Source organism: Anabrus simplex, chromosome 8 (genome assembly GCF_040414725.1).
Source record: "Anabrus simplex isolate iqAnaSimp1 chromosome 8, ASM4041472v1, whole genome shotgun sequence".
In the NCBI taxonomy this organism is placed as follows: domain Eukaryota; kingdom Metazoa; phylum Arthropoda; class Insecta; order Orthoptera; family Tettigoniidae; genus Anabrus; species Anabrus simplex.
This window is the reverse complement of record NC_090272.1, coordinates 11730957-11756023: the sequence shown is the minus strand read 5'-3', so window position 1 is coordinate 11756023 and position 25067 is coordinate 11730957. Positions and strand designations below refer to the sequence as shown.

Here is a 25067-nt window from a genome sequence, read left to right as displayed (position 1 = left end):
ATAGTCCACCTAACAAAGAAGTGTAATCAGAAAATGGTACATGCACATTTTAAATATTATGTCTTTACTTTTTTCCAAAAATACTTTCATAACCAATCCAAGAAGCTGAACTACCATACTGGTCCGAATATAGGCCACTGTCTTTCACGTTAAAATGTACTACTAGAAATTATAGTCATCTTCTATGTGCAGCCTTTGCATCATTTCCCAACTGTACTGGCCTGGACAGTGAAAGATGAAACTTCATCAAGGTCACAAATACACAGAAATTTCTTCATAAGTACTGAAGATCTTTTTCCAATCTGTGGCTTGTGATTGATTGATTGATTGATTGATTGATACTGGGGTTGGTGTCACTGTGCTAATGAATTCAGATTTGGTCACTATTCCAATTCTGGCAGCATGTGAGCTCCAATTGTGTCTTTCATGGTATAACACATAGATGGCAGTATTTTAGTCACCTAGCATTTAAATAAAAAAGAGAGGAGAAGTTCCGTTATAAACTGAATTTAAGGCAAGCCTCGGATAGTGTTAACAAATGACGTAGCATTTGGGACTGCATTTACACCAATGGAAGAAAAAGAGAAAGAAAAAAACTCTATCGGCATATCTCACACAGAGGGCTTATAATTCCTTGAAGAAACACTTGCATACATAAAAGAGCAAAGCGAGGCAGCATTCTAAGGCCATATGGCTGCTATTTTTTATTTGAATGAAAGTCTAGGTCAAGCAGCACGATTGTGTTTCTCAGTGTGCGTTCTAAGTGTTGGCAAGTGTGTTGTGAAATAAACAAAGGAAGATTGAAAACCAATGAAATATTGGACATGCGGCTCAATGAAGACTCGGGAGAAAGGGACGACAACAGCGAGTTTGAAGAACTACCTACAGAACGTTACCTAGGATACAGATCTGCTGTAGGCCTACAGGGTGAATCACCTACAACTTGCACCCCTAATATTTTCTGAAATGGAGTTTAAATGTGTGGTGTGGAATAGTGAACCATTAGCTCATAGGCCCTTCTTTCATAGATGGAACACTAGACTCTCAAAAGTATCTGAACTTCCTAACAGAAAATCTTCCACAGATTAAAAAACATTCTACATTCTACTGCAGACTAAGAGGAACATGTGGTATCAGCACAATGTACTACAGCATGTCTTCACAGACTGTTTCCAAATCAGGGGACTGGACAAAGGGGACCTGTACCTTGGCCAGCCTATTCACCAGATTTAACACCTTTAGATTTCTTTTGCTGGGGAAAGCTAAATGACGCTGTTTACAAGGTCATACTGACTACACCAGATGATATGAGACAACATATTACTGCCGCCTGTGCTGAAATTTCTGATGAAATTCTAGAACATGTGCATCAATCTTCACATGACAGAATGGAAGCTTGTATTGAAGCTGGTAGTAGTCATTTTGAACACAACCCCTTTTGAAGGCCAGTTCTCTCTCTTCAGAATCCAAAGAATTTATTTATTCACTTTTTTTTCTCAAGTTAGTGCTGACACATGGAGCACAGACAACTGCTGGTATTTACAATTTTCAAACTATGATAGCGCATAAACTATTTTTACTATAATCCTGAAAAACAAAAACAAAAAAAATGACATTCTAATTTTCTCTAGTTTTATTTTGTTAAAGTCAATAGACATTTTTCCTTTTGTAAATAAATAAACAAATAAATAAATAAATAAATAAATAAATAAATAAATAAATAAATAAATAAATAAATAAACTAATTAATTAATTAATTAAATAAATAAATAAACACTGCCTGCAGTACCTGGTAGGTGGATTGAGTAGCTCAGTAGTTGCTGTTGCTGGTCCCAAGCCTGGAGAAAGGAGGAGGGTTGGTTTAAAGCCATAAAAATTAGCAGCCAGAAAACATCTTGAGGCATCCTCTAAGTCTCAATACCCTACTTGTAACATTGAGACTGATTACAATCAATCTCCCCAATACCTTAAACTCACCAGCATGATGTCATCTTTAAACGAAGCAACTACCCCAGGGCCTAGTATACACACTAGGTTATCTCGGTCATCGGATTCTGGAGGACTGAGATTGTCATGTAGGAATGTATTGGAGCTTTCCAAATCTCTTCGCCCAAAGACCAAACATTTTCTTGGTACTTTGAACATCAACACACTTCTCAAAATAGGCAAGCTATGCGAACTGATGTACTGGAGAAGCTTTAGCACTTAAGAAACTAGACACAGTGGTGAAAATCACTTTGAATCAGGGAATTATAGAATCTACAAAGGTAAACCGGCCATCCATCTTCCTAACACACACCATTATCGGTACTGGATTTCCAGTCAGAACAAATATCACAAATTCAGTAATGAACTTTACATCTCCTTCTGAAAGAATATCCATGCCCACAATCAAATCAGGAAATAAAATTTACAGTAAAATACCAGTATAATAAAATTTTGGGGACCTCAGAAATTAATTCGTTATAGTGGAATTTTGTTGTACTGAAATAAGTCAATTCTTAAGAACTTGCCTATTGCTAAACCTGTTGAAGAATCTACATTATTTTGACATGAATTTACACATAAAAAACCTTAATATTGTATTTATTAAATGAGAGGAAAATTAGGATACCTATATTTACATGAAGTATTTTTATAAAGTACAGGTAATTGCAAGAAGTTTTCAGCATCTCAGATTTTACCCTGTACTGGTACATTATCTCCTCAACTTTGTTTTTTGATAAGTCTGTGATTCTGAACACTCCCAGACACAAACGAATATTCAAGGTAGTCAGCAACCACTGCAGTTGAATTTAACACAAAATTTTTCAAAAGTACCTTTACATTAAAAAAATCTTTTACTGAATAACTTAAATTCAGCATTTAGCCGTGTCATGATAGAACGCGTCTTCCAGAATGTACAGGATAGCTTTCCGCACTTTCACTCACTTCGGTGTGTCTACAGTGTGCTTCACATTTGCTAGGTTCAAGTGAAATTGTAATTCTTTTGTATTCAGTGTTTTAAGGAACGCCACAATATCACATAGCAAGCAGTGTGCGGAGAAGCAGAATCCGCAAACACTAGCGATGCCGACAGTTGGCGAAAAATATGGCTCGTATAATCAATTCATACGTATCGAACGATATTGTCAATGCCGATGTAACTGCATTGTTCCTTTTAATGCCGAGCCCAAACGGACTTATGATTTTAAAGAAGAGAAGTGCTAGCCGGGAAATCATACAAGGGTTGAGGTCATTGTACTGTGTTACAATGTATGCGGAAGCAAGAGACTTTATCCCCTCGTCACAGGAAACTTCGATAAGCCACAATGTTTGAAGGGCGTCGGGCACTTTCCATGCAAGCACGGTGCATATAAAATGCATACAACACAGTAATCCAATTAATAAAGAACTTGTACACGAGAGCCAGCATAGATTTCTCCTCGCCTCTGAATCATGCTTTGTTTTTCTTTCGTTGAGTGAGGCTATGTTTGTCAGTGACTTATCTGAGTGCATTATCTGAATACTGTAAATGCACCCTGTGGGATAAATTTTCGAAATAGCTTTTTCCATGACATTTGAAAGGTTTAAACTGTGAATCAAGATTAACTGCATGCAGTAACGAGCCTTAGAATATTTTGTGATGCGGCAAGGTTTGGCATTTCTGAATTACGAGCTGACTGTTAATTCGAAGTCCAATTTTTGCGTCCCAACGACTTTAAATTAACGTGGCTTTACTGTAATGACGTTCAGTACCGGTACGCCAAAACTGAATAAGATAATCTTCACATGCTGTTGGGTAGGCAACCTGCCCGTCAGAATTGTAAGGCGTTTGCTTACTTTCCCCTGATCTGTAATCGGGTAATTTCACCTGTGTATTGTATAGTGTGTGTCGCCTGGAACACAATTAACTGTAGTTGTGCCAAATCCTGGCGATTAAAACAGGATAAAATCCAATTATATTTTGAAGAAAAAGGCTACATTTTAATTAGTTATACTGAAAGTTCGAAATTCATTACAAGGAAATATTTTAACCACACGTTAAATAAGGAAAAGGGAAGGGGCCCTAAAAATAATTTTGCGTCTTGCATTGCTCTGTGATGTCCATGATGCTTGCGAAGAAAGCTCAACCAGGCTCGGTACCAAATGTCACTATTTGGAACTATTTTCTAACTGCGAGCGTCCATCTTTTGTTCAACTGGCGTTTGTTACAATGACATTCTACTGTACATGCATTTACAAACAACTACAACCAAAAAGGCACACAAAATGCAGAGAAATTCTGGGAGCTATTAGAAAAGACTACAGCAGAGATTCCCAAATATCATGTTAAAATTTTGCTAGATTTCAAAGCACAAATTGGTAAAGAAAAGAAGTTCAGAACCATTGTAGGACTATACCCTACTTCTACAAGAATTTTTAGTTAAAGCTGATGTCAACCCATTTCCTGGCCCTTTTACACAAGAAAATAACCTGGAAATCACCAAATTTCACTTAGGAGAATTTCAAATAGACCCTGTAGCAATTTCTAAAGAAACCAGAAAGAAATTATGAATGTTAAAGTAAAAAATGGTGTAACCGGCTTCCGGTTCAATACGTAACCGGTAACTGGCTACATGACACATAATAAAGAAATAATAATGATAATAATAGTAATGTTTAAACCACATGTACTTTAGACAGCTGTAAGACAAAAAAAACACCAGCTGAAACTACGTCGAGAAATAAACAAATGAAAATCAGGTTGGACAACGTGACGACTATAACAACAGATGTGGAACGGATGTTGGAAACCTTACCAGGGCCATGGGGATGCGTGTGTTGCGGATTTTAAGAAAAATCAACGGTGATCCCTTGATCTATGATATTATTTTCCCAACATAAAAGTTACACCAAAATAAAATTTGAATAAATTTCATTAATACAAATCAAGTTACAATATCTACAAAACAACAAATCAGATGCAAGGTGCTAAGGGCTATTCCTTTAAATCAAAGTGGCTAAGTTAAATATATACACTAACATAACACAAACTTCCAAAATACAACCTGTAAGGGTAATAAGGAAACACACGATATAAAAAATACAACATTAAGTGACAGTTAACGGCGCTTTCAGTCAATCACGCCACATAATTGAAACAAGGGGGAAATCAGAAAAACTTGAACTTGATGCAGAGACTAGTTCAACTTACTCCCACACTGAAAACACTTCTGGTGCGGGGCAGAGGAAAAACTAGCGTGCAACAAGAGACGCCAACTTACTGGAGGCCACCCCAGAGGGAAATACAATTTATCTTTTAATTATATTACCAAATTTAAAGAGAGGGGAATACCTCTAAAATCAAACTGGCAGACCCAGCTGAAAAGCTAAGCCATATTTATAATTGAGTGGTGAGTTTGGGCATGTAGGGGTAAACTCCTATGTGAAAAGAAAATGAAAAAGCATTGAAGTTAAATTAAAGTGCAAATGAAACAAAGAATTGCAGAAGTACGTCTGACTCGCTGGACAGGTGAGAAACGAAAGACGATGAAAGTTTTCCTCGTTCTCTGAAGGAGGGCGCAGCTGGCCCCAGTGCGATCACCAGGTAACCAACCAGAGCACAGAAGCTTACCTCACACCACCCAGACTCACCAATCAAAACTGCTGGGGTTATTTTTTCTCAAACGCAAATATTTGTTGAGAATCTTCCTTTTACGAAACTTTTTTTTTTTTTTTTTTTTTTTACTATTTGCTTTACGTTGCACCGACACAGATAGGTCTTACGGTGATGATGGGATAGGAAAGACCTAGGAATTGAAAGGAAGAGGCCGTGGCCTTAATTAAGGTACAGCCCCAGCATTTGCCCGGTGTGAAAATGGGAAACCACAGAAGACCATCTTCAGGGCTGCCGACAGTGGGGCTCGAACCCACTATCTCCCGATTACTGGATACTGGCCGCACTTAACCGACTGCAACTATTGAACTCGGTTTATGAAACTCTTAAAGACGTAGGACGTCTTTCTAGAATCGACGTTTACATTTCACAATATTAAAGACGTAGAGCGTTTTTTCTAGAATAGACATTTCACAATATTACCAAAGATCACTCCAGCCCTTTACAATTTTCAATGTTACAAAATATCACCCAAATAATAATAATAATAATAATAATAATAATAATAATAATAATAATAATAATAATAATAATAATAATAATAATAATTGTCCAAATGACTGTCTTCTGTAAGTCCACATGTTTTTCATTTTCTTTCTCTATGCAACCTGTGTCAAATGGTGTCATTGATTCCAATTACCACCCAGCTTTAATCAAAGTAAAGTTTCAACCTGATGGGCCCAAATTCAAAAAAAAAAAGTCACAAACACAAGAACTGATCCAGAATTTCTTTAAAAATAATTCAAACATTTTCCTTGCAAATATCTCTGACCAATATCTTTCCAATTGGATAGAATGAAAAGATACGCTCATAGGTGCTTTCCAGATTATTGGTGTTCTTCCGCAAAAATGCAAACACAGATGATGGAACGAGATCTGCAACAAAGCCATAAACCTTCGAATTCAAGCCTGGCAAAAATGGAGTTGCCATAAAATAGGACAATATTGGCATGATTTCCTCAAAGTCCAGAAAGAAGACTCTGATTGACAGCTTTGTTTTGGTGTTCATATAATGATATTTCTCCAGTAATTTCCATCTTATTCTGCTTTTGGTATGACAAGTAATAATGCCAGGAATAAGAAGGCATCTTCATCCCAATCCACAGAAAACAGCGACATCTATATTCCACCTGAACAACGCAGAAGCGAACTACAATCCAAGGGTATCCTTCAATGGTCAGGAACTACAATATTGTGCCAATCCCAGTTACTTAGGAGTAACATTGGATAGGTCTCTTAATACAAAAATCATCTGCAGAAAACCGCCAACCAACTAAAAAGTCGTTATAACATTCTCCAACGACTGGCTGGAACTTCTTGGGGAGCGGATGGAAACACATTACGGACAACACGTGAATGTCTGGTCTATTATGCAGCAGAATACTGCTCTGGTGTCTGGCTTAACAGTGCTCACACACAGCTAGTAGATTTACAACTTGGCCAAACCATGTGGATCATAACTGGTACACTTCGTGCTACACCGAACCAATGGTTACCGATACTCAGCAATATCAGGAGACAGAAGGCCCTTTTTCAGGTATGGATCAGAATGCTGAAGAATGAACATCTACCTGTTCATGAGGATATCAGACAGAAATGCACATGCCTTAAGTCTCGCCACCCTGCTTGGAAGACTGCCGTGAAGATAACATCCAGCGACTTCAACTCCACCTCTAAATGGTCAACAGAGTGGTCTTTATCCCTACCTCGTGCAATAGAGGATATTAATAATCCATCCACAAAACTGGCAGGCTTCGATCTGTCACGCTGCATCTGAAGTAGACTCAATCTCAGATGTGGAGTAGGTAGAACAGTATCTACCTTACACACCTGGGGCTGGTCAGTTTCTCCATACAGTGACTGTGGGGAGGTTCGCCAAACAATGAAACATGTAGTGCAGGAATGTCCACTCCGTGCTTTCACTGGCACCATGGAAGGCCTCAACTCAGCAACACCCGAAGCAGTGAAGTGGGTGGCGGGTTTGGACATTCACATTCAGTGAGATGCACATCACTCGCACTCAATGTGTATATATGAACTGTCAGAGTTGATAGGTAGATAGTGATGTAAATATATTGGGCCGATTGCAGAAACGATGATTAGTTTTATGCCTTAGACAACGTCTACATCAGGGCCTCTCAAACGCCCAAAATCTCACGCGTGCAGAGCGAGGCGCAAGAGCTCCGTGCACTGTGCATCGGTGCCGCTCGGTATGGCTCGGATCAACGCTTCGTCTCTGGGCTACTCGGCTATGCTCGGCTCTACTCGGCTCAACTCAGCCAGGATTTGGAGCGCTACGGCGCAAGTGGGGGAGAGGGAGACAGGCGGAGCGAGCGAGACAGGCGTGAGGAAAGAGAGAGACAGCGCTATTGCTCCAAATCGAGGAGTGGGGGTCTGCACTCTGGTCAACCAAGCCAAGTCGTCTTTTGCACCGTGCACAGTGCATGCACCACGCGCATGCACCCTGGTCTACATAAACAACGTCTAAATCGAGCATGATCTTCCATTGCATAAACAATGTTCAGCCGATGTTTAACTAGACATCGTTTAATGTTTCCATATTGGTTTGAAAATGGAAATAGAAGTATCTTTCATGCAACTCTTTGCTTGTCGCAACCAATGAAATTCGTCGGTGCGCACGCCGAACTCCAGTCAGCTGTTTATCTTCCAACACATTACTCAAATATGGCAAAGCATGAGCATGACTTACAAGTATCGCTTTTGGTGGAAATTAAATAATATTATCGACAATAAAGCGACACGCCACTGTACAGGAAGTGTAGCTTTGATTATAGCGTTGTTACAGTGAGTGTAATCTACTCATAATACAGTAGCTTCGATGAAGGGAAGATGAAGAAATAGTAATGTGCAACCGAGTGTGTTGTACAGACCATATAGATGTAGCTTGCATTCTGGAGATCGTAGGTTCGAAACGCATCATCAGCAGCCCTGAAGATTGTGTTCTGTAGTTTCCCTATTTTTACACCAGGCCAATACTAGGGCTGTTATTATGGCCACAGCTCTTCTTCCCTAGTCCTCCTCTTTATACAATAATCACCACCATCACCACCAATTGCATTTTCCTATCTGATAGTTGCCGAAAACTTATACGATTATAAATATCAAAACCACATAAAACCTACTTTTTAGTTTTCACTATTATGTGTGTTTACTTGGCAGTAAATATAAGTGAATCCCTTCCGGTTGATGTATGTGACAACCCTCTGACAATCGGGGCACGTAATTCTGATACGTATATAGTCTAAGTGACCTACAATTCCATGGAAATTACCCCAGGTGTACAATAAAATATATCGGTTGTCGAGAATTGTATTCAAGTTGTCACTTACCGGACTGTCCCTTTGTCAGTCTGAAGAAACAAGTCTCTTGAAAAGCGAAACCTTATTAAAAATCTATATCCCCGTATATGTCAAATGAATTGCTGCGATTTAGCAGCAGGCGACCCACAGAGAGGCCGTCGGACTAACCTTCCTTCCTGGAATCGTCTCAACATGATAATACAAATTCCATGTTTCATGGTACATAACCTCTGTGATTCACTCCTCTCATTTGAGGTTGAACAGTGCTCTAGGCAGTATTTAAACATGACCGGTTGAACATCGGTTTTAGACAGTGTCTAAGTGATAAATAACGTCTCTGCAATGCGGCAGCCATACTTAAGCATTGTTTAACCGCAGATGTCATCTAAACACCGTTTCTGCAATCAGCCCATTGTGTTTTCTTCTTGTTTTTTTAAACTTTGAGATATGATAATTTGTATTTACTCTGTACTTATCTTTCACTGGATGTGTAAATAGTTTATAGGTTGTCATTATGCATCATACGCTAAATAAATAAATGCCAGGAATTGTACTGTCCTATCTCAACAATAAGGAAGAAGTTTTCCGTTTGAATATGCAGCTCCAGAATGAAATAGAACGAGGAACTGTTGCGTGTTCAGTAATGCAAAGAAACAGAAAAATTCAAAAAGCAAGGACAGACCTCTCAAGCGCTTTTGAGAGCCAAGAAAACTTGCCAATCTCCAAAAACGTACATTCACAAACTAACACAAAGATTCAAAGCAATGGCAGGAATTAATCCTAACGAAGGGCATCTTGAGCACTTCATGTGGTATGCTGGTGTGTTTCCCATGATTTAGTTGTTTTAACATGGAAATAAAGACCTTGTCAATATCTACGTGTGACGAATTGCTCATACCGTACTGTTACACTTTTCTGTACATATCTACTGTATTAATGAATTGATCATGTTCAATAATTATACTTTAGAATTAGTGATAGTGAATTATGAAGTATCACAGCTGAGTTTTGTGTATGAAAAATAAATGTAGTGTTTTGTGATGTGCTGTGTGGTAAGCCTTGACCATTTTTGCACTAAAACAGGCAGCTCGGCATTTACTTCTTCAAGAAAAAAGGGAAGCCTGCAATCTGTTCCAATGAAATTAGGTATAAATGGTTTATATTTTCAGAATGTTTATGGATGTTAACAACCTAAAAATTTCAAAAAAATTAATTACTCACAAGCAAAAAATTTAATTCACTTGACAATTTTTAAATTGTTACATAGTGATTATAATGAATCAGTTGTAAAGAAAAGCAGGGAGTGATTTCAGTCAACAATGTACAGGACTATAAATCACGCAGGTGGAAATGTAATTATCGAAGCACAACAATCCATAACCTAAATACAGTAGGGTACTGTAAAATTTACTTAAAGAACCTTAATATAAAAAAAGATCATCTGGATAATACGGACAGCTGGATAATCGATACCCAACTGTATTCAGTTTCTCTTGGATGTATTCCAATATTAACTTTTAAAAATCTATTTTTGGTATTATGTTTATGACTGAGAGATATCCTGACTTTACAATGAAATTAATTATGACAAACATTATGTAGGGCATATGTATATTTTTAATGAATGCTAAATTCTGTGTTTTTTTTCTAAACATACTTCTCACACAGTTCTACCCACTAGATTAGACTCGAGAACATTACCCAGGAAGATTAGAAAAGATAATAATAATAAATAATGTTATTTGTTTTACGTCCCACTAACTACTTTTTAAGGTCTTCGGAGACGCCGAGGTGCCGGAATTTAGTCCCGCAGGAGTTCTTTTATGTGCCAGTAAATCTACCGACACGAGGCTGCCGTATTTGAGCACCTTCAAATACCACCGGACTGAGCCAGGATCGAACCTGCCAAGTTGGGGTTAGAAGGCCAGCGCCTTAACCGTCTGAGCCACTCAGCCCGGCATTAGAAAAGAAATTAACCCACCTTATCTATACGGCGACGAGGCGGACGAATTCGAGGAACAATGCGGTCTAACGACTGGTTCTGAACAGGGGTTTCACGTTCACTTGATGGCTCCTGCAACGAAAACAAGTCCTTAGATCCATTACAAGACAAAAATATCTCCTTCAAAACAATATCCTTAGTTGGGTACAAACCGTAGGTGAATCTTGTCCAGTAAGCCCCTTGATCTGCAACAGTTCAGCTGTTTTTAGAAACGCACCAAGGTCTTCTTGGCGTACATTCACTTCTCCTTGATACATAAATTGCAAAATATCCACCAGGTCTTTATGCTGAACATCCTTCAAAATAACTATCGGGTGCTTGCATGGGTTAACCTGTGAAACAAAAAAAAAAAAAATCACATCACCATCTTTTTTACAGTTCCAGTTTCTGAGTTACAGTTAAAAAATATAATAATAATAATAATAACAACAACAACAACAACGTTAAACTGCGTCCACAAACCTAGTGACCACGGGTAAAAGGGGTCCTTCTCTACCAAGTGCCAACGGCCTCTTCGGAGGGCGGATGAGCGGGTACAGGTTCAGGGCACTCACTTGCCCTGAGCAAAACTACACGAACAGTAGGAAAAGCCACACCAATGTTAGGCATGGCCTTTTTTCGTACACAAAAAGATCGTGAACTCTGTGGAAGGGATCACGCCCATAAACAACAGACTAACGACCTTGCGACTTCGCTGTGCAAATCACCACTACACCTTTGTAAATGCCCACCAACCCACCAATGACTGCAAACATCAGAAACAAACAGAAAACTTCTGGAACAAACCTGAAACCACACTCATCCAAATGCCTGAAAAAGACACAATCATTCTCCTCGGCGATTTCAAAGGTAAAATTGGTAAAGAAAAGTGCTACAGAAAAACCGCACGAAGATTCTCAGCACACGAAAAGACCAACAAAAATGGCAAACACCTCATCGAGCTCTGTCAACAACACGACCTGAAAATCATGTCAACATCCCTACGGAAAAACCCCAATAAGCTCTTCACATGGGAATCACCCAACACCTGCTGCGGCAAACACCAGATCGATCATGTTGCCATCTCCTTCCCAGAATAAAAAGAAGTACACAACGTCCAAGTCCGCAGAGGAGCCAACATTGACTCGGACCATCATCTAACGAGAATCAAAGTGAAATTTACACCAAAACGTTTCTACCAGAAATCCAAAATACATACACACATTATCATTATAGACTGATATGCCTTTCAGCGTTCAGTCTGCAAGCCTCTGTGAATTTATTAAACGCCGCCACAATCCTCAATTTGCAACTAGTGTTGTGGCATCATTTAGTTCTATACCTCTTATATTTAAATCGTTAGAAACCGAGTCTAACCATCGTCGTCTTGGTCTACCTCTACTTCTCTTACCCTCCATAGCAGAGTCCATTATTCTCCTAGGTAACCTATCCTCCTCCATTCGCCTCACATGACCCCAACACCGAAGCCGGTTTATGCGTACAGCTTCATCCATCGAGTTCATTCCTAAATTAGCCTTTATTTCCTCATTCCGAGTACCCTCCTGCCATTGTTCCCACCCGTTTGTACCAGCAATCATTCTTGCTACTTTCATGTCTGTTACTTCTAACTTATGAATAAGATATCCTGAGTCCACCCAGCTTTCGCTCCCATAAAGCAAAGTTGGTCTGAAAACAGACCGATGTAAAGATAGTTTCGTCTGGGAGCTGACTTCCTTCTTACAGAATACTGTTGATCGCAACTGTGAGCTCACTGCATTAGCTTTACGACACTTTGATTCAATCTCACTTACTATATAAGCTACGAACAGCAAAGGTGAAAGATTACAGCCTTGTCTAACCCCTGTAAGTACCCAGAACCAAGAACTCATTCTACCATCAATTCTCACTGAAGCCCAATTGTCAACATAAATGCCTTTGATTGATTTTAATAATCTACCTTTAATTCCATAGTCCCCCAGTATTGCGAACATCTTTTCCCTCGGTACCCTGTCATATGCTTTCTCTAGATAAACTAAACAAACACAACTGTCTATTTCTCTCGTAGCATTTTCAATTACCTGGTGCATACTGAAAATCTGATCCTGACAGCCTCTCTGTGGTCTGAAACCACACTGGTTTTCATCCAACTTCCTCTCAACGACTGATCGCACCCTCCCTTCCAAGATGCCAGTGAATACTTTGCCTGGTATACTAATCAATGAGATACCTCGATAGTTGTTGCAATCCTTCCTGTTCCCTTGCTTATAGATAGGTGCAATTACTGCTTTTGCCCAATCTGAAGGTACCTTACCAACACTCCATGCTAATTTTACTACTCTATGAAGCCATGTCATCCCTGCCTTTCCACTATACTTCACCATTTCAGGTCTAATTTCATCTATTCCTGCTGCCTTATGACAATGGAGTTTATTTACTATCCTTTCCACTTCCTCAAGCATAATTTCATCAACATCATTTTCCTCCTCCCCATGAGCTTGGCTGTTCACAACACCACCAGGATGATTTCCTTTTACATTGAGAAGATGTTCAAAATATTCCCTCCACCTCTCCAGTGATTCCCTGGGATCTATTATGAGTTCACCTGAATTACTGAAAACACTGTTCATTTCCTTTTTCCCTCCCTTTCTAAGATTCTTTATTACTGTCCAGAAAGGTTTCCCTGCTGCTTGACCTAGCCTTTCCAGGTTGTTACCAAAATCTTCCCACGACTTCTTTTTGGATTCAACAACTATTTGTTTTGCTCTGTTTCTTTCATCTACATACAAATCCCTGTCTGCCTCGGCCCTTGTTTGGAGCCATTTCTGATAAGCCTTCTTTTTACGTTTACAAGCTGTTCTCACTTCATCATTCCACCAAGATGTTCGCCTTTTAGCATCTTTACACACAGTTGTTCCTAGGCATTCCCTTGCTGTTTCTACTACAGCATCCCTGTATGGCACCCATTCACTTTCTATATCCTGAACCTGCCTACTGTCTACTGTTCGAAACTTCTCACTAATCATATCCATGTACTTCTGTCTAATTTCCTCGTCCTGAAGATTTACTACCCTTATTCGTTTGCAGACAGATTTTACTCTCTCTATCCTAGGCCGAGAGATACTTAGTTCACTACAGATCAGATAGTGGTCAGTATCATCGAAAAGTCCCCGGAAAACTCTTACACTCGTAACAGATTTCCTGAATTCGAAGTCTGTTAAGATATAGTCTATGGATCTGGTACCCCTCGCCTCCCACGTGTAGCGGTGAATAGCCTTATGCTTGAAGAATGTATTCGTAACAGCTAAACCCATACTAGCACAGAAGTCCAGCAAACGCTTCCCATTCCCATTAGCTTCCATATCTTCCCCACATTTACCAATCACCCTTTCGTATCCTTCAGTTCTATTCCCAACTCTCGCACTGAAATCGCCCATTAGCACTATTCTATCCTTGCTGTTGACCCAGACCACGATGTCACTCAATGCTTCATAAAACTTGTCAACTTCATCGTCATCTGCACCCTCACATGGTGAATACACGGACACAATTCTAGTCCTAATTCCTCCAACTGACAAATCTATCCACATCATTCGCTCATTTACATGCCTAACAGAAACTATGTTGCGGGCAATGGTATTCCTGATAAAGAGTCCTACCCTGGACTCTGCCCTTCACTTTCAAACACTCGTCAAGTACACTTTATAATCTCCTGTCTCTTCCTCGTTATCTCCCCTTACCCGAATATCACTTACTCCTAGCACATCCAGATGCATCCTCTTTGCTGATTCAGCCAGTTCTACTTTCTTTCTTCCATAAGCCCCATTAATATTCATAGCTCCCCATCGAATTCCATTTCGTTCGCCGAGTTGTTTCCAAGAAGTCCCTCGCCTGTCAAAGGGGAGTGGGACTCCGTTACTCCCGTAGACCCGAGGCTTGCTTAAAATGTTCTGAGCTCGGTAAATTCATGAAGCAGGATGCTGCCCTACTTGCACATAGTCCAAGTGAAGATCTCTCCTCTAATGGGTTATGGACCACCGGTGGATTGTATAGTCCTAGCCGCCTGAGCACAAGGAGGACCAGGACTCAGAATATGTCCGAGATGCCCACTCCCATTCCATAGCAACTGGTATCCCGACTCTCAGGACCACTTACTAGGCCACTCAGCCGTTGCCCATGGTTCACGAACTAGGACGTGACTACAGTTACCCACAAACATGAACCCTTCATATTGGTTTGAGGTGACTACGTTTTGTAACTGGTTTATTTCCGTTCTGTAATGTCATAAATTATTCTTATACGAGTCACCTCCATAGTTTGGGAATGGCCCCTGTTTCATCAGCCTAGTACCTTTTAGGTTTTAAGTATGCATATTTAGGAGTGCACGTACACGCCTCCATTCAACTTGGTGTTGCGGGCCATTTACTTAACCTGTTTTATTTTCTGCTAAGGCCCAGTAGGTTGGGTACAAGATACCCCCGTTTCATTTATATAATTTGTGCCTTGATGGCAAGTAACTGTAAAGTCTGACATTGCCTTGAATAGACTTGAAAAACTAAGAGCGTGTCAGCTCTTTTCTAGTGTTGTAAGAATGCCTCTGGGAGGCTTGACATTGTAATGTGGGAGCAAGTGCTCCATGTTATTAGGGTCTTTCTGCCCTTGAACGGATTGGGGCGTTGAGCTAGGAGCACGAAATTGTAAAACTAGGGGCTTGTAGCCCAAGAGAGTTAAAATTCTTGGATCCTTCTAAGTTTTGTTCTTAGATTGCTATGTCCTTGTAATTTCCCTAGGCGAGAGCTGTTAAATTTTGTTGTTATTGATTGTTAAAACTCAAAGAATATAACCTTGTTAAAGTTTTAAATTAACCTTGATTTGGTAGTAAGACCCATGCACCCCGACAACTTTCACCTCTGCTGATCCACCAACCACGGTAACAATAATAATAATTCTTTTTCAACTGACATGTCCATCATGTTAGCAAGTTGAAGATAGTGGGGAGATCGATCGAAGTCAGTTTCAGGGTACTGAGGGTATTGAGCCTTAGAAGTTGCTTCAAAATGTTCCCTGGTTGTTATTTTACAGCTTTAAGCGGAAATGAATCGGAGCTTTCCAAATCTCTTCCACCGAAGTGAAAGCACTTTATATATACTTTAAACAACACCACATGACTTAAAACTGGTAAATTAAAACAACTAACAGACATATTGGACAAATTTGACATTAAAATTCTTGCAATACAAGAAACTCTATATGCAGACGAAAATCACATGGAATAGGGGAAGTACAGAATTTATCAAGGGAAGCCGGCAATATCCTTCCCCAAAACTCCATTGCAGTTCAGAACAGCCTTAGCAGTCAAGAAAAGCCTTACCAATTGCATATTCAATTTCACGTCTCCTTCTGAAAGAATCTCACTCCTTTTGATCAAATTGGAAAACAAAGCGCACATTAATCAATGCCCTTGCTCCCACAAATAATCACGATTGGAAAGATCCACATAAAGTGGGAACTGATGGAGGAAGTTTCAAATAAGATACCAAAACACCATGTCAAAATACTGTTAGAAGACTTCAATGCAAAAATTGGTAAAGAAATTTTGGAGCATAGTAGGATTATATCCAGCATATAATAGGACAAACAAGAATGGAGAAAGATTCATAGACTTCTGCAAAATCTTCAATTTAAAACTAATTTCAACACACTTCTCGGCCCTACCCAGAAAGAAAACTACCTCGAGATCCCCCAATCAATATCAAGGCGAATTTCAAATTGATCATGTAGCCATCACCAAGCAAAACCCAAAAGAAGCCATGAATGTTAAAGTCAATAAAGGAATTATAGATTCAGATAATTACTTGTCCTTAGTAAAAGTTAAGTTTCGGCCCAACAGGTCCATTGAAAACGCCAAAAATGACCCAGAATTTTTAAAATTAAACCCTGATACTTTCCTTACAAATTTAGGTACCATCAAATATCCTGTCCGACTGGAATAATCTAAATAATACAGTATGCAAGGCATCCCAGAAAATTGGTACACCGCCTTGAAAACTGAAACACAGATGGAGAAATGACACGAGACAAAGCAATAGAAATAAGAATTAGAACATGGCAAATATGCAACTATATAATAAATGTAAGAAATTTATTTCACTTCCACCTATTCAATACAATTCAAAATGTTGACATTTGAGTTAAAACATTATTAAAACGCCCCTTTCATATGGGGCATCATCAGCCGTATCAATACCTCAAATCCTACCAGGTACCTGGTTGAAAATTGTTCTATAATCTGCAGTGAAAATTACAGTAAAAAACTTACAAACCATGTTGCTACCTATGTATAAAATTGATCAAAGATCTACTACATCAATAATACACTGAACAAACATCACTTAAAAACGCCGTCATATAAGTAAAATTAATAATATTGATGGCCTGGAGCCATCGACGATGCTAACTATTAATGAAAGTATAAAAAATATTATTATAAGATAGTGGAAATGAGTATAGAACAATGCAAATATTTATGTACGAGATGATGAGGTAAAGCATTCCAATACTGTGCCAATTTCCGTAATGTTTGACTTTGGCACGTCGTACGTGATGTAGTCTATTCAAAAATAGCGAACAAGGTTTTTTTTTTTTTTTCAGTTTGTGACTAACCCGAAAAGACGTTACTTTCACGTCGCAGTTCTACCTGAGCACTTACGTTGAGCAAATCTATTGTAGACCACCCAAAAGAGTTTGCCAAAATGTCATTAGCTCATTAGACTATCCACCTCCATTGAGCACTCTCTGTATTAATGATGTGCCTAGCGCAGAAAGATGATGGTTTCATGTCGTAATTCAAATCGAACCTATCTTGAATAATTGAATTAATAACTGGATGAGGACTACTGAAGTGTCATTAATATCTTCTTCTGTTGACTAATATTTTAATGTTGATAGTGTGTTTCTGTTGATGGAGTATTTGGATGTTGGTTTAATTACTTGAAAGGGGCTGTCGAACTATGGTATGATTTAAGATCGTATATAAGCTCTGAAAGGAAGGAGAAATCCATAATTAATTGAGTTGATTGAAGGAAGAGAGAGAAGGTTTATAATTAAATTTTGAGTCTGTGGTGTTAACACTTAACTTTAGTGTTGTTGGGCTGTTAACTTGTAGCTTAGGGCCTAAGTGGTTTTTGGAATACTGGCAGTCACTAACATTCTGTCCCTCGTATTGTACGTGTGACGTCTTGGTGGAGGGGAGTGGACCTGGGAAGGCGAGGCTGCGGGCTTGTGGCTGGCGCATGGGAGGGAGTTGTGTGTATTGGGAGAGGACGAGGGGTGTGATATGTTTATCGGCTTAGTGGGTGTGCCTATTGATATTGTCTTAAAAACTTCTAAGAATTTTTTGTACCTTATTAAACAAAGGGCTTTTGTTGTCTATTGGATCCTTTAGGTTTTTTTTACGTTGTATTTTTGGTCCAAGAAAATGTACAAATTCTCGAACTCGGTCCTGAGTCTGCCTTTTTTAATTCTTTTTAAAATTTGAATATCTTGTTCAATTGTAGTGAAGCTACTGTATGTCCTGCATCCTTGCTGCATTGCTGAGTGTTTGTTATGCTTCTGGGCATTGAAATGTTCAGCATATCTGGTTGTAAAACTTCTTCCGGTTTGACCAATATACGAACTATTGCCCTTGGCACATTTAAGTCTGTAAATGCCGGAACCTGAATATTTATTGCTGTCAGAATTTATTGTATTGTGGTTGAAAAACAACTTTTGATTTGAGTTTTGGGCCTTAAAGGCTATTTTAATTTCATGTTTCTTTGAAAGATTGGCAAATTGATGTATGATTGGAATGGTATAGGTAAAGTTGCATACTTTGATTTGTTTGTATCTATTGGAGAGAGGTTTGTAGCTAGTTTTAATTTCATTTTGCTAATTATTTTATGTAAGACTGAGGGATTGTATCCATTGAAGCTGGCTATTTCTTTTATGGTATTTATTTCCTTCTTTAGATTGGTGGTTGAAAGAGGAATTTTTAGCACTCTGTACACTAAACTGTAAAATGAAGCTTGTTTATGTGACTGTGGGTGTAGAGAACTTTGTTTTATGGTTGCGGGATTAAAGTAAGATTTTCTATAGATTTGAAATTTGAATTTATTTGAAGTTCTTGTGATTGTAATATCGAGAAAATTAATTGAATTATGGTCCTCGTTCTCTGATATGAAAGCCAGGGACAGGGTTTACTACTGCTGAAGTAAAGATAGGTAAGGTGACATCATGAACGGGGTTGGGGCAGAACACAGTAACATGCAGTAGAAGTCCATTACAGCGAGAATTCATAACAGCGAAAAATTTACTCGTTATAAAGGATTGTCATTATATCTGATTTTTTGTAAAAGTTGGGGGGAAACCAATACACATTAAAATTGGTATGAAACGACAATCAGTTTGTTCAAGACTTGCATTTTCGCGGATGATATCCACAGTACCTGTATGTGTGACATTACTAAAGAACTTAAAATCTTTAGGAAATATTTGGAAATCCGTGTCACAAATTTCCTAAGTTACGAAGAAACGGAGCTAATATGTATCACAACACTGCTTGTTGGCATAACTATTTACTAAAGCTTTATCCAGTTGGTGGCACTCCTTGCGGCTGCCAGCCTGAACTGCAACAATGAAGCAAATAATTGAGGCAGACAAGAGACAAACGACTTTGGTAGTCTGGACTAACATGGAGATGGAATCTGATGGAAGGTAGTGTTCTTTGCAAAAAAAGAATGTCTGGAAGAGTAAAATATGATCCTGGATAAAAATCACTATTGGTTTCAGGGTTGAAAATCCCTTTTCATCAGCGCTAGCCGCCGAAATGGTATTTTTGAGGTTTATTCAAGTTCGGGTAAATTATTTTTCTTATGCCCATGTAGTAGATTGATTTCATTATGTATTTCAGTTTAACTAAGTAAGTGTTGATTTTGGAACCTTAAAATTAATTATATAAAGTTATTAACATACTGTAAATCAAAATTGTATGTATGACTAATTCCTGTCTCGATTTTATCAGCAGGTAAACTATACTTGTAATTCATAAATGGGGGTTAAGCTGATTCTTGCCCATGGTGGCCCTGCTAAGGTAGTTGGAATTAAATTTCCATTACTGAACTGAACATCAGCACTTGGTGGTCAGACTGTCTCTCAAGATCTCCTGACCAATGGTACACAAACAAATAACTCACAGAAGCCCTTTTCAGAGCCAATCAACCAAACCCTTGGGTCCTGTATTAAGAGTCCTTCAAATTAACATAGAAGGCAAGAGTAAATCTAAGGCCGACTATTTGTCCAAACTGTCATTAGAAAATAACATTGATTTGATCTGTGTTCAAGAAACTCACATCTCTGATGAGTCACAAATGCACTCAAGACAAAAGATCCATGGTTACAGATTATTGGGAGTTACTTATCATCAATCGTACGGTTCTGCGACCTATGTTTGCAACTCCATCACGGATGCTCATCTAGTCTCTTCACACCATGAGAACAATATTTTTAACATCGTGACTCAGGTTAACAGCTTGACAGTTGTGAACACATAAACCTCCAGGCATCCCATGGCCTGATGATGTTCTTCCAAACTTTGTACATCCTGCTGTCTATGTGGGTGACTTTAACACCCACCACACCCAATGGGCATACAGATCAAATGACTTTTGTAGAGAGAAACTTACTGAATGGTCAGACTTGATCAATATTCAGCTCATCTTCAACCCAAAGGAAAAAGACTTCTTTAAATCAGCAAGGTGGAACACAGAAACCAATTCTGACTTATGTTTTGTGTCCACAGATCATCAGGGCTACAGTTTACCTGCTATTCGTAGAGTGCTCACAAACTTCCCACACAGTCAGCACCGTCCTGTTCTTTTAGAAATAGGCACTCAGATCCCTATTATTAGATCTTCTCCTCTTTTGTCAAAGCTAACTGGAGCAGTTTCTCTGCTGATCTTGATAGCAGCATAAGATGGATTCCTCCTGTTGTCAACAATTACTGTAGATCTGTTAAAGCAATACTTGCCACTGCAAAAAGACACGTTCCTAGGAGTCAGAAAGGAGTATATACCCGGATTGAATGAAACATGTGAAAAACTCTACAGTGATTTTCAAAAGAATGGTGAAACGGACGTTGCTGATGAACTCATGAACAACTTAGATGAAGCCAGACGGAACAAGTGGATAGAAACTATGGAGACTATGGATTTCAAACATTCTAGCAGGAAGGCTTGGAGCCTCTTAAAGAAGTTGGGGAGATCACCTCACATTCCACAGCCCAAATCTGCTGTATTACCTCATCAAGTTGTCAAACAAATTGCTGGATTGTCTAAAGTGAAACCCGGGAAAGAACTCAATCGGTTAATAAGAAAAGAACTAACCTTCATGAAAAGACAAAATATTAGTTCATCAAATACGTCTGCCCCTTTCACCGGAGAAGAGCTCCTGTCTGCTCTGAAGATAACAAAGAACTGCAAATCACCCAGTTGTGATGGTATTCACCCTGAATTCCTCAAGCATTGAGGGAAGAATACAAGGAAATGGTTGTCACGGTTTCTCTCAAATATTCTTTTATTATTATTATATTGCTATTTGTTTTACGTCGCACCGACACAGATAGGTCTTATGGCAACGATAGGATAGGAAAGGCCTAGGAATGGGAAGGAAGCGGCCGTGGCCTTAATTAAGGTACAGCCCCAGCATTTGCCTGGTGTGAAAATAGGAAACCACGGAAAACCATCTTCAGGGCTGCTGATAGTGGGGTTCGAACCCACTATCTCCCGAATACTGGATACTGGCCGCACTTAAGCGACTGCAGCTATCGAGCTTGGTCAAATATTTTGATTACAGGCAAACTTCCTCCAGAGTTACAACGAACCAAGATTCTGGCTATTCTGAAAACCAGGTAAACCTTCTGATTGTCCTGGAAGTTACCGTCCAATTGCTCTAATGAGAGTTTGTTACAAACTTCTGGAACGGCTCATCTACAATAGAATAAGCCCGCTAATTTTACGATCACTTCCAGCAGAACAAGCCGGTTTTAGACCAAACAGTAGCTGTGAAGACCAAGTTCTTGCATTAACAACCCACATTGAAGCAGGTTTTGAAAAACGACTGAAGAGTGGTGCAGTGTTCATAGACCTTACAGCCGCTTATGATACAGTTTGGAGAGAGGGAGTTGTGTATAAGTTTTTTAAACTTGTTGGATGCAGGGTAATGTCACAACTCATAAACAGCATGCTATCTGATATAATGATCCAGGTAGTTATGGATAACAAACATAGTAAAGTCAAAAAGCTCAACAATGGTCCCCCTCAAGGATCTGTGCTCTTTCCATTGCTGTTTAATATGTACATTGCCGATATACCCTGAACTACATCACGCCAATTCGCTTACGCAGATGACCTAACAATAGTTACTTAGCAATCCAATGTGAATGAGATAGAAGCAATTCTGAACAGAGACCTTGACATTTTAAGTGAGTACTTTGATAAGTGGTGTTTGATACCTAGCACCAGTAAAACAGAAACCTGTGTCTTTCAGCTTAATAACAGGCAGGCAAACATTACTTTGAATGTTTCCCTCCACAACTCTCCTCTATCACACAATCCTAACCCCAAGTACCTTGGAGTAACTCTTGTTCGGACACTCTCCTTCAGGAAACATTTAATGAATACCACTGCTAAACTGAAGACCAGGAACAATATCATTCAGAAACTTGCAGGTTTTACATGGGGAGCATCAGCATCCACTCTTAGGACATCAGCATTGGGACTGGTATATTCTACAGCCGAGTATTGTTCTTCTGTTTGGCTGAATAACCCTTATGTTAAGAATACTGATGTTCTGAATCAGACGATCCACATTATCAGCGGCACAGTCAAATACACTCCTCCTTTTTGGTTGCCAGTCTTGAGGCAAATAACACCTCCAAGAATACGCAGACATAACAACCTAATACGCAAGTTCAAGAAGATAACAATGAGCCGAAGTCTTCCCATTCATGACGATATAGTTGTAAGATATGGACGTCTGAAATCAAGAACTCCGGCCATTCAGACTGCAAGGGAACTCATCAATAGGAACTTTAATGATTCTGATGAATGGCAACTGGAGTGGACCAACACAGCTCCAGATGAATAGCAGATCCTCTTTAGTCTTCAACATCCACCACCTGGTTTTAATCTCCCTAGAACAACTTGGGTTCTTCCCAACAGAGTCCGTACCAATCATGGTTGATGTGGTTCATTGCTGCATAAGTGGGGTATGCGCTCCTCCCCTGAGTGTGACTGTGGTGAGAAGAAACAGACCATCCATCATATTGCCAGGGAATGTCCAAGGAGGTCATATTCCGGTCAGCTGAAGGAGTTTGTGTGTGCTTCTGACAGGGTTATAAATGGTTGGACAGTTTAGATTTGAGTTTGTGATCTGTTTTTGAGATTGGTTGATTGTTTGAAGTGTTATATTGTTATTTTTGTATTGTTTGTATATAGAGTTATGTACTAGCCATACGCTAAATAAATAATAATTCATAAATTATTGAATTTGGAATCCTTAATAAGTGCTAAAACGAAAACTTTCCTCTGTTAATGTCATTCCTAGTAAGATTTAGAAGCTATATTATTATTCTAATTCTTGGTTAAAGTTTCTTCAAGGTATATTGAAGTCCTCTTACATGCGAGGTTAGGCCTAATAATATATCGTCACATTCATTTCTTCTAATGAAAATGAAACCTCAAAAATTATTAGCTGCCTTAAGGCTAGTTTCTGTACGTTATATTTTGCCTTGCCTGTTGTTCTGGGTTGTTGCCGGTTTCTAGCATTTATTTGATGATGGAATTTTTTTTTTTTTTTTTTTAAATAATGACAGGCTTCAGATGTGACATTTGATATTTTTCCTGATCTTACATTACTGATCTCAGCAAACAGTCTCTCCAACAGAGGAAGCAACCGACGCATTGACATTATTGCTTTTAAGCCATCCGGTTCTGAAGGTTTCATCATTGATCCAACAATTAGATTTGAGACCAACGAAAACCAACCGGAAGAGGTCGATGCAGAAAAAGGAAGAATTTATGAAGAAACGGTGGACTTCTATAAGCAAAAATATAAGCTCTCATCCATTTCTGTAATCAGATTGATGTTAGGTACTCGAGGAACCATACCTATATATATATATTTTTTTGTTAGTTGTTTTACATCGCACCGACACAGATAGGTCTTACGGCGACGATAGGACAGGAAAGGGCTAGGAGTGGGAAGGAAGTGGCCATGGCCTTAATGAAGGTACAGCCCCAGCATTTGCCTGGTGTGAAAATGAGAAACCACGGAAAACCATTTTCAGGGCTGCCGACAGTGTGGTTCGAACCTACTATCTACCGAACACTGGATACTGTGATGTACTAACAATTTGTTGGTTATTTTGATCCACCTTTTCAATACAAATTACAGTTTGTGTTGCTAAGTTGTAATGTTACAACACTAATTTACCGGGACATGTTTCGCTTTTATTCACAAGCATCATCAGCCTATACAATTGCCTCAAGGTTTGTCATATTTGGATTGTTGTTACAAATTTCATTACATTGAATGTAAATCTAATTTCAGTGATAATATTTAAAACACAAGAATAATATACACATTAAAAATTATGACAATATGATTTGCAATGTTAAAATGGAGTAACTCTTAACACTAGGACTGCCGGAACATACTGTATACCTAGAACCGCCGATGCGGTCATTTTGACCGCTGTATTGGAATTATTATGTTTATTCTCAATACGTATAGTAACTCATTATCATCATTTCAAATATGTATTACTAAGTTTATAAAACATTAATTATGGGATCTAACACGGAAAAGATTCAAATTATTTAATAGTATTGCAAATGTAGTATGTTCCTCATTTATTACAAACACATAAACGTTTCTATAAAACACATTTATCTAATAAACAAACATTGTCTTTACTTCAAATTCTCTTAGTCTAAACGGTAAAATATTTATTACTCATTATCAGAAAATAAAATTACTGTAACATCTCATTTAGTGCAATTTATGACCTGATATATGCTTGCGAAATCCATGTATC

At 38.8% G+C, this 25067-nt stretch overlaps 1 protein-coding gene across 20 annotated transcripts in view; it reads right to left on the bottom strand.

The window, feature by feature from the left end:
- LOC136879195 (modifier of mdg4) overlaps positions 1-25067 on the bottom strand; it is a 617535-nt gene that overhangs the window by 538676 nt on the left and 53792 nt on the right. For all 20 annotated transcript variants that reach the window (XM_068229102.1, XM_067152971.2, XM_067152979.2 and 17 more), the window contains exons 3-4: positions 11113-11292; positions 10940-11032 (exon numbers count right to left, since the gene is read on the bottom strand). In XM_068229102.1, the coding sequence (XP_068085203.1) occupies positions 10940-11032; positions 11113-11292 (273 nt within the window). The remainder of the gene's footprint in view (positions 1-10939; positions 11033-11112; positions 11293-25067) is intronic.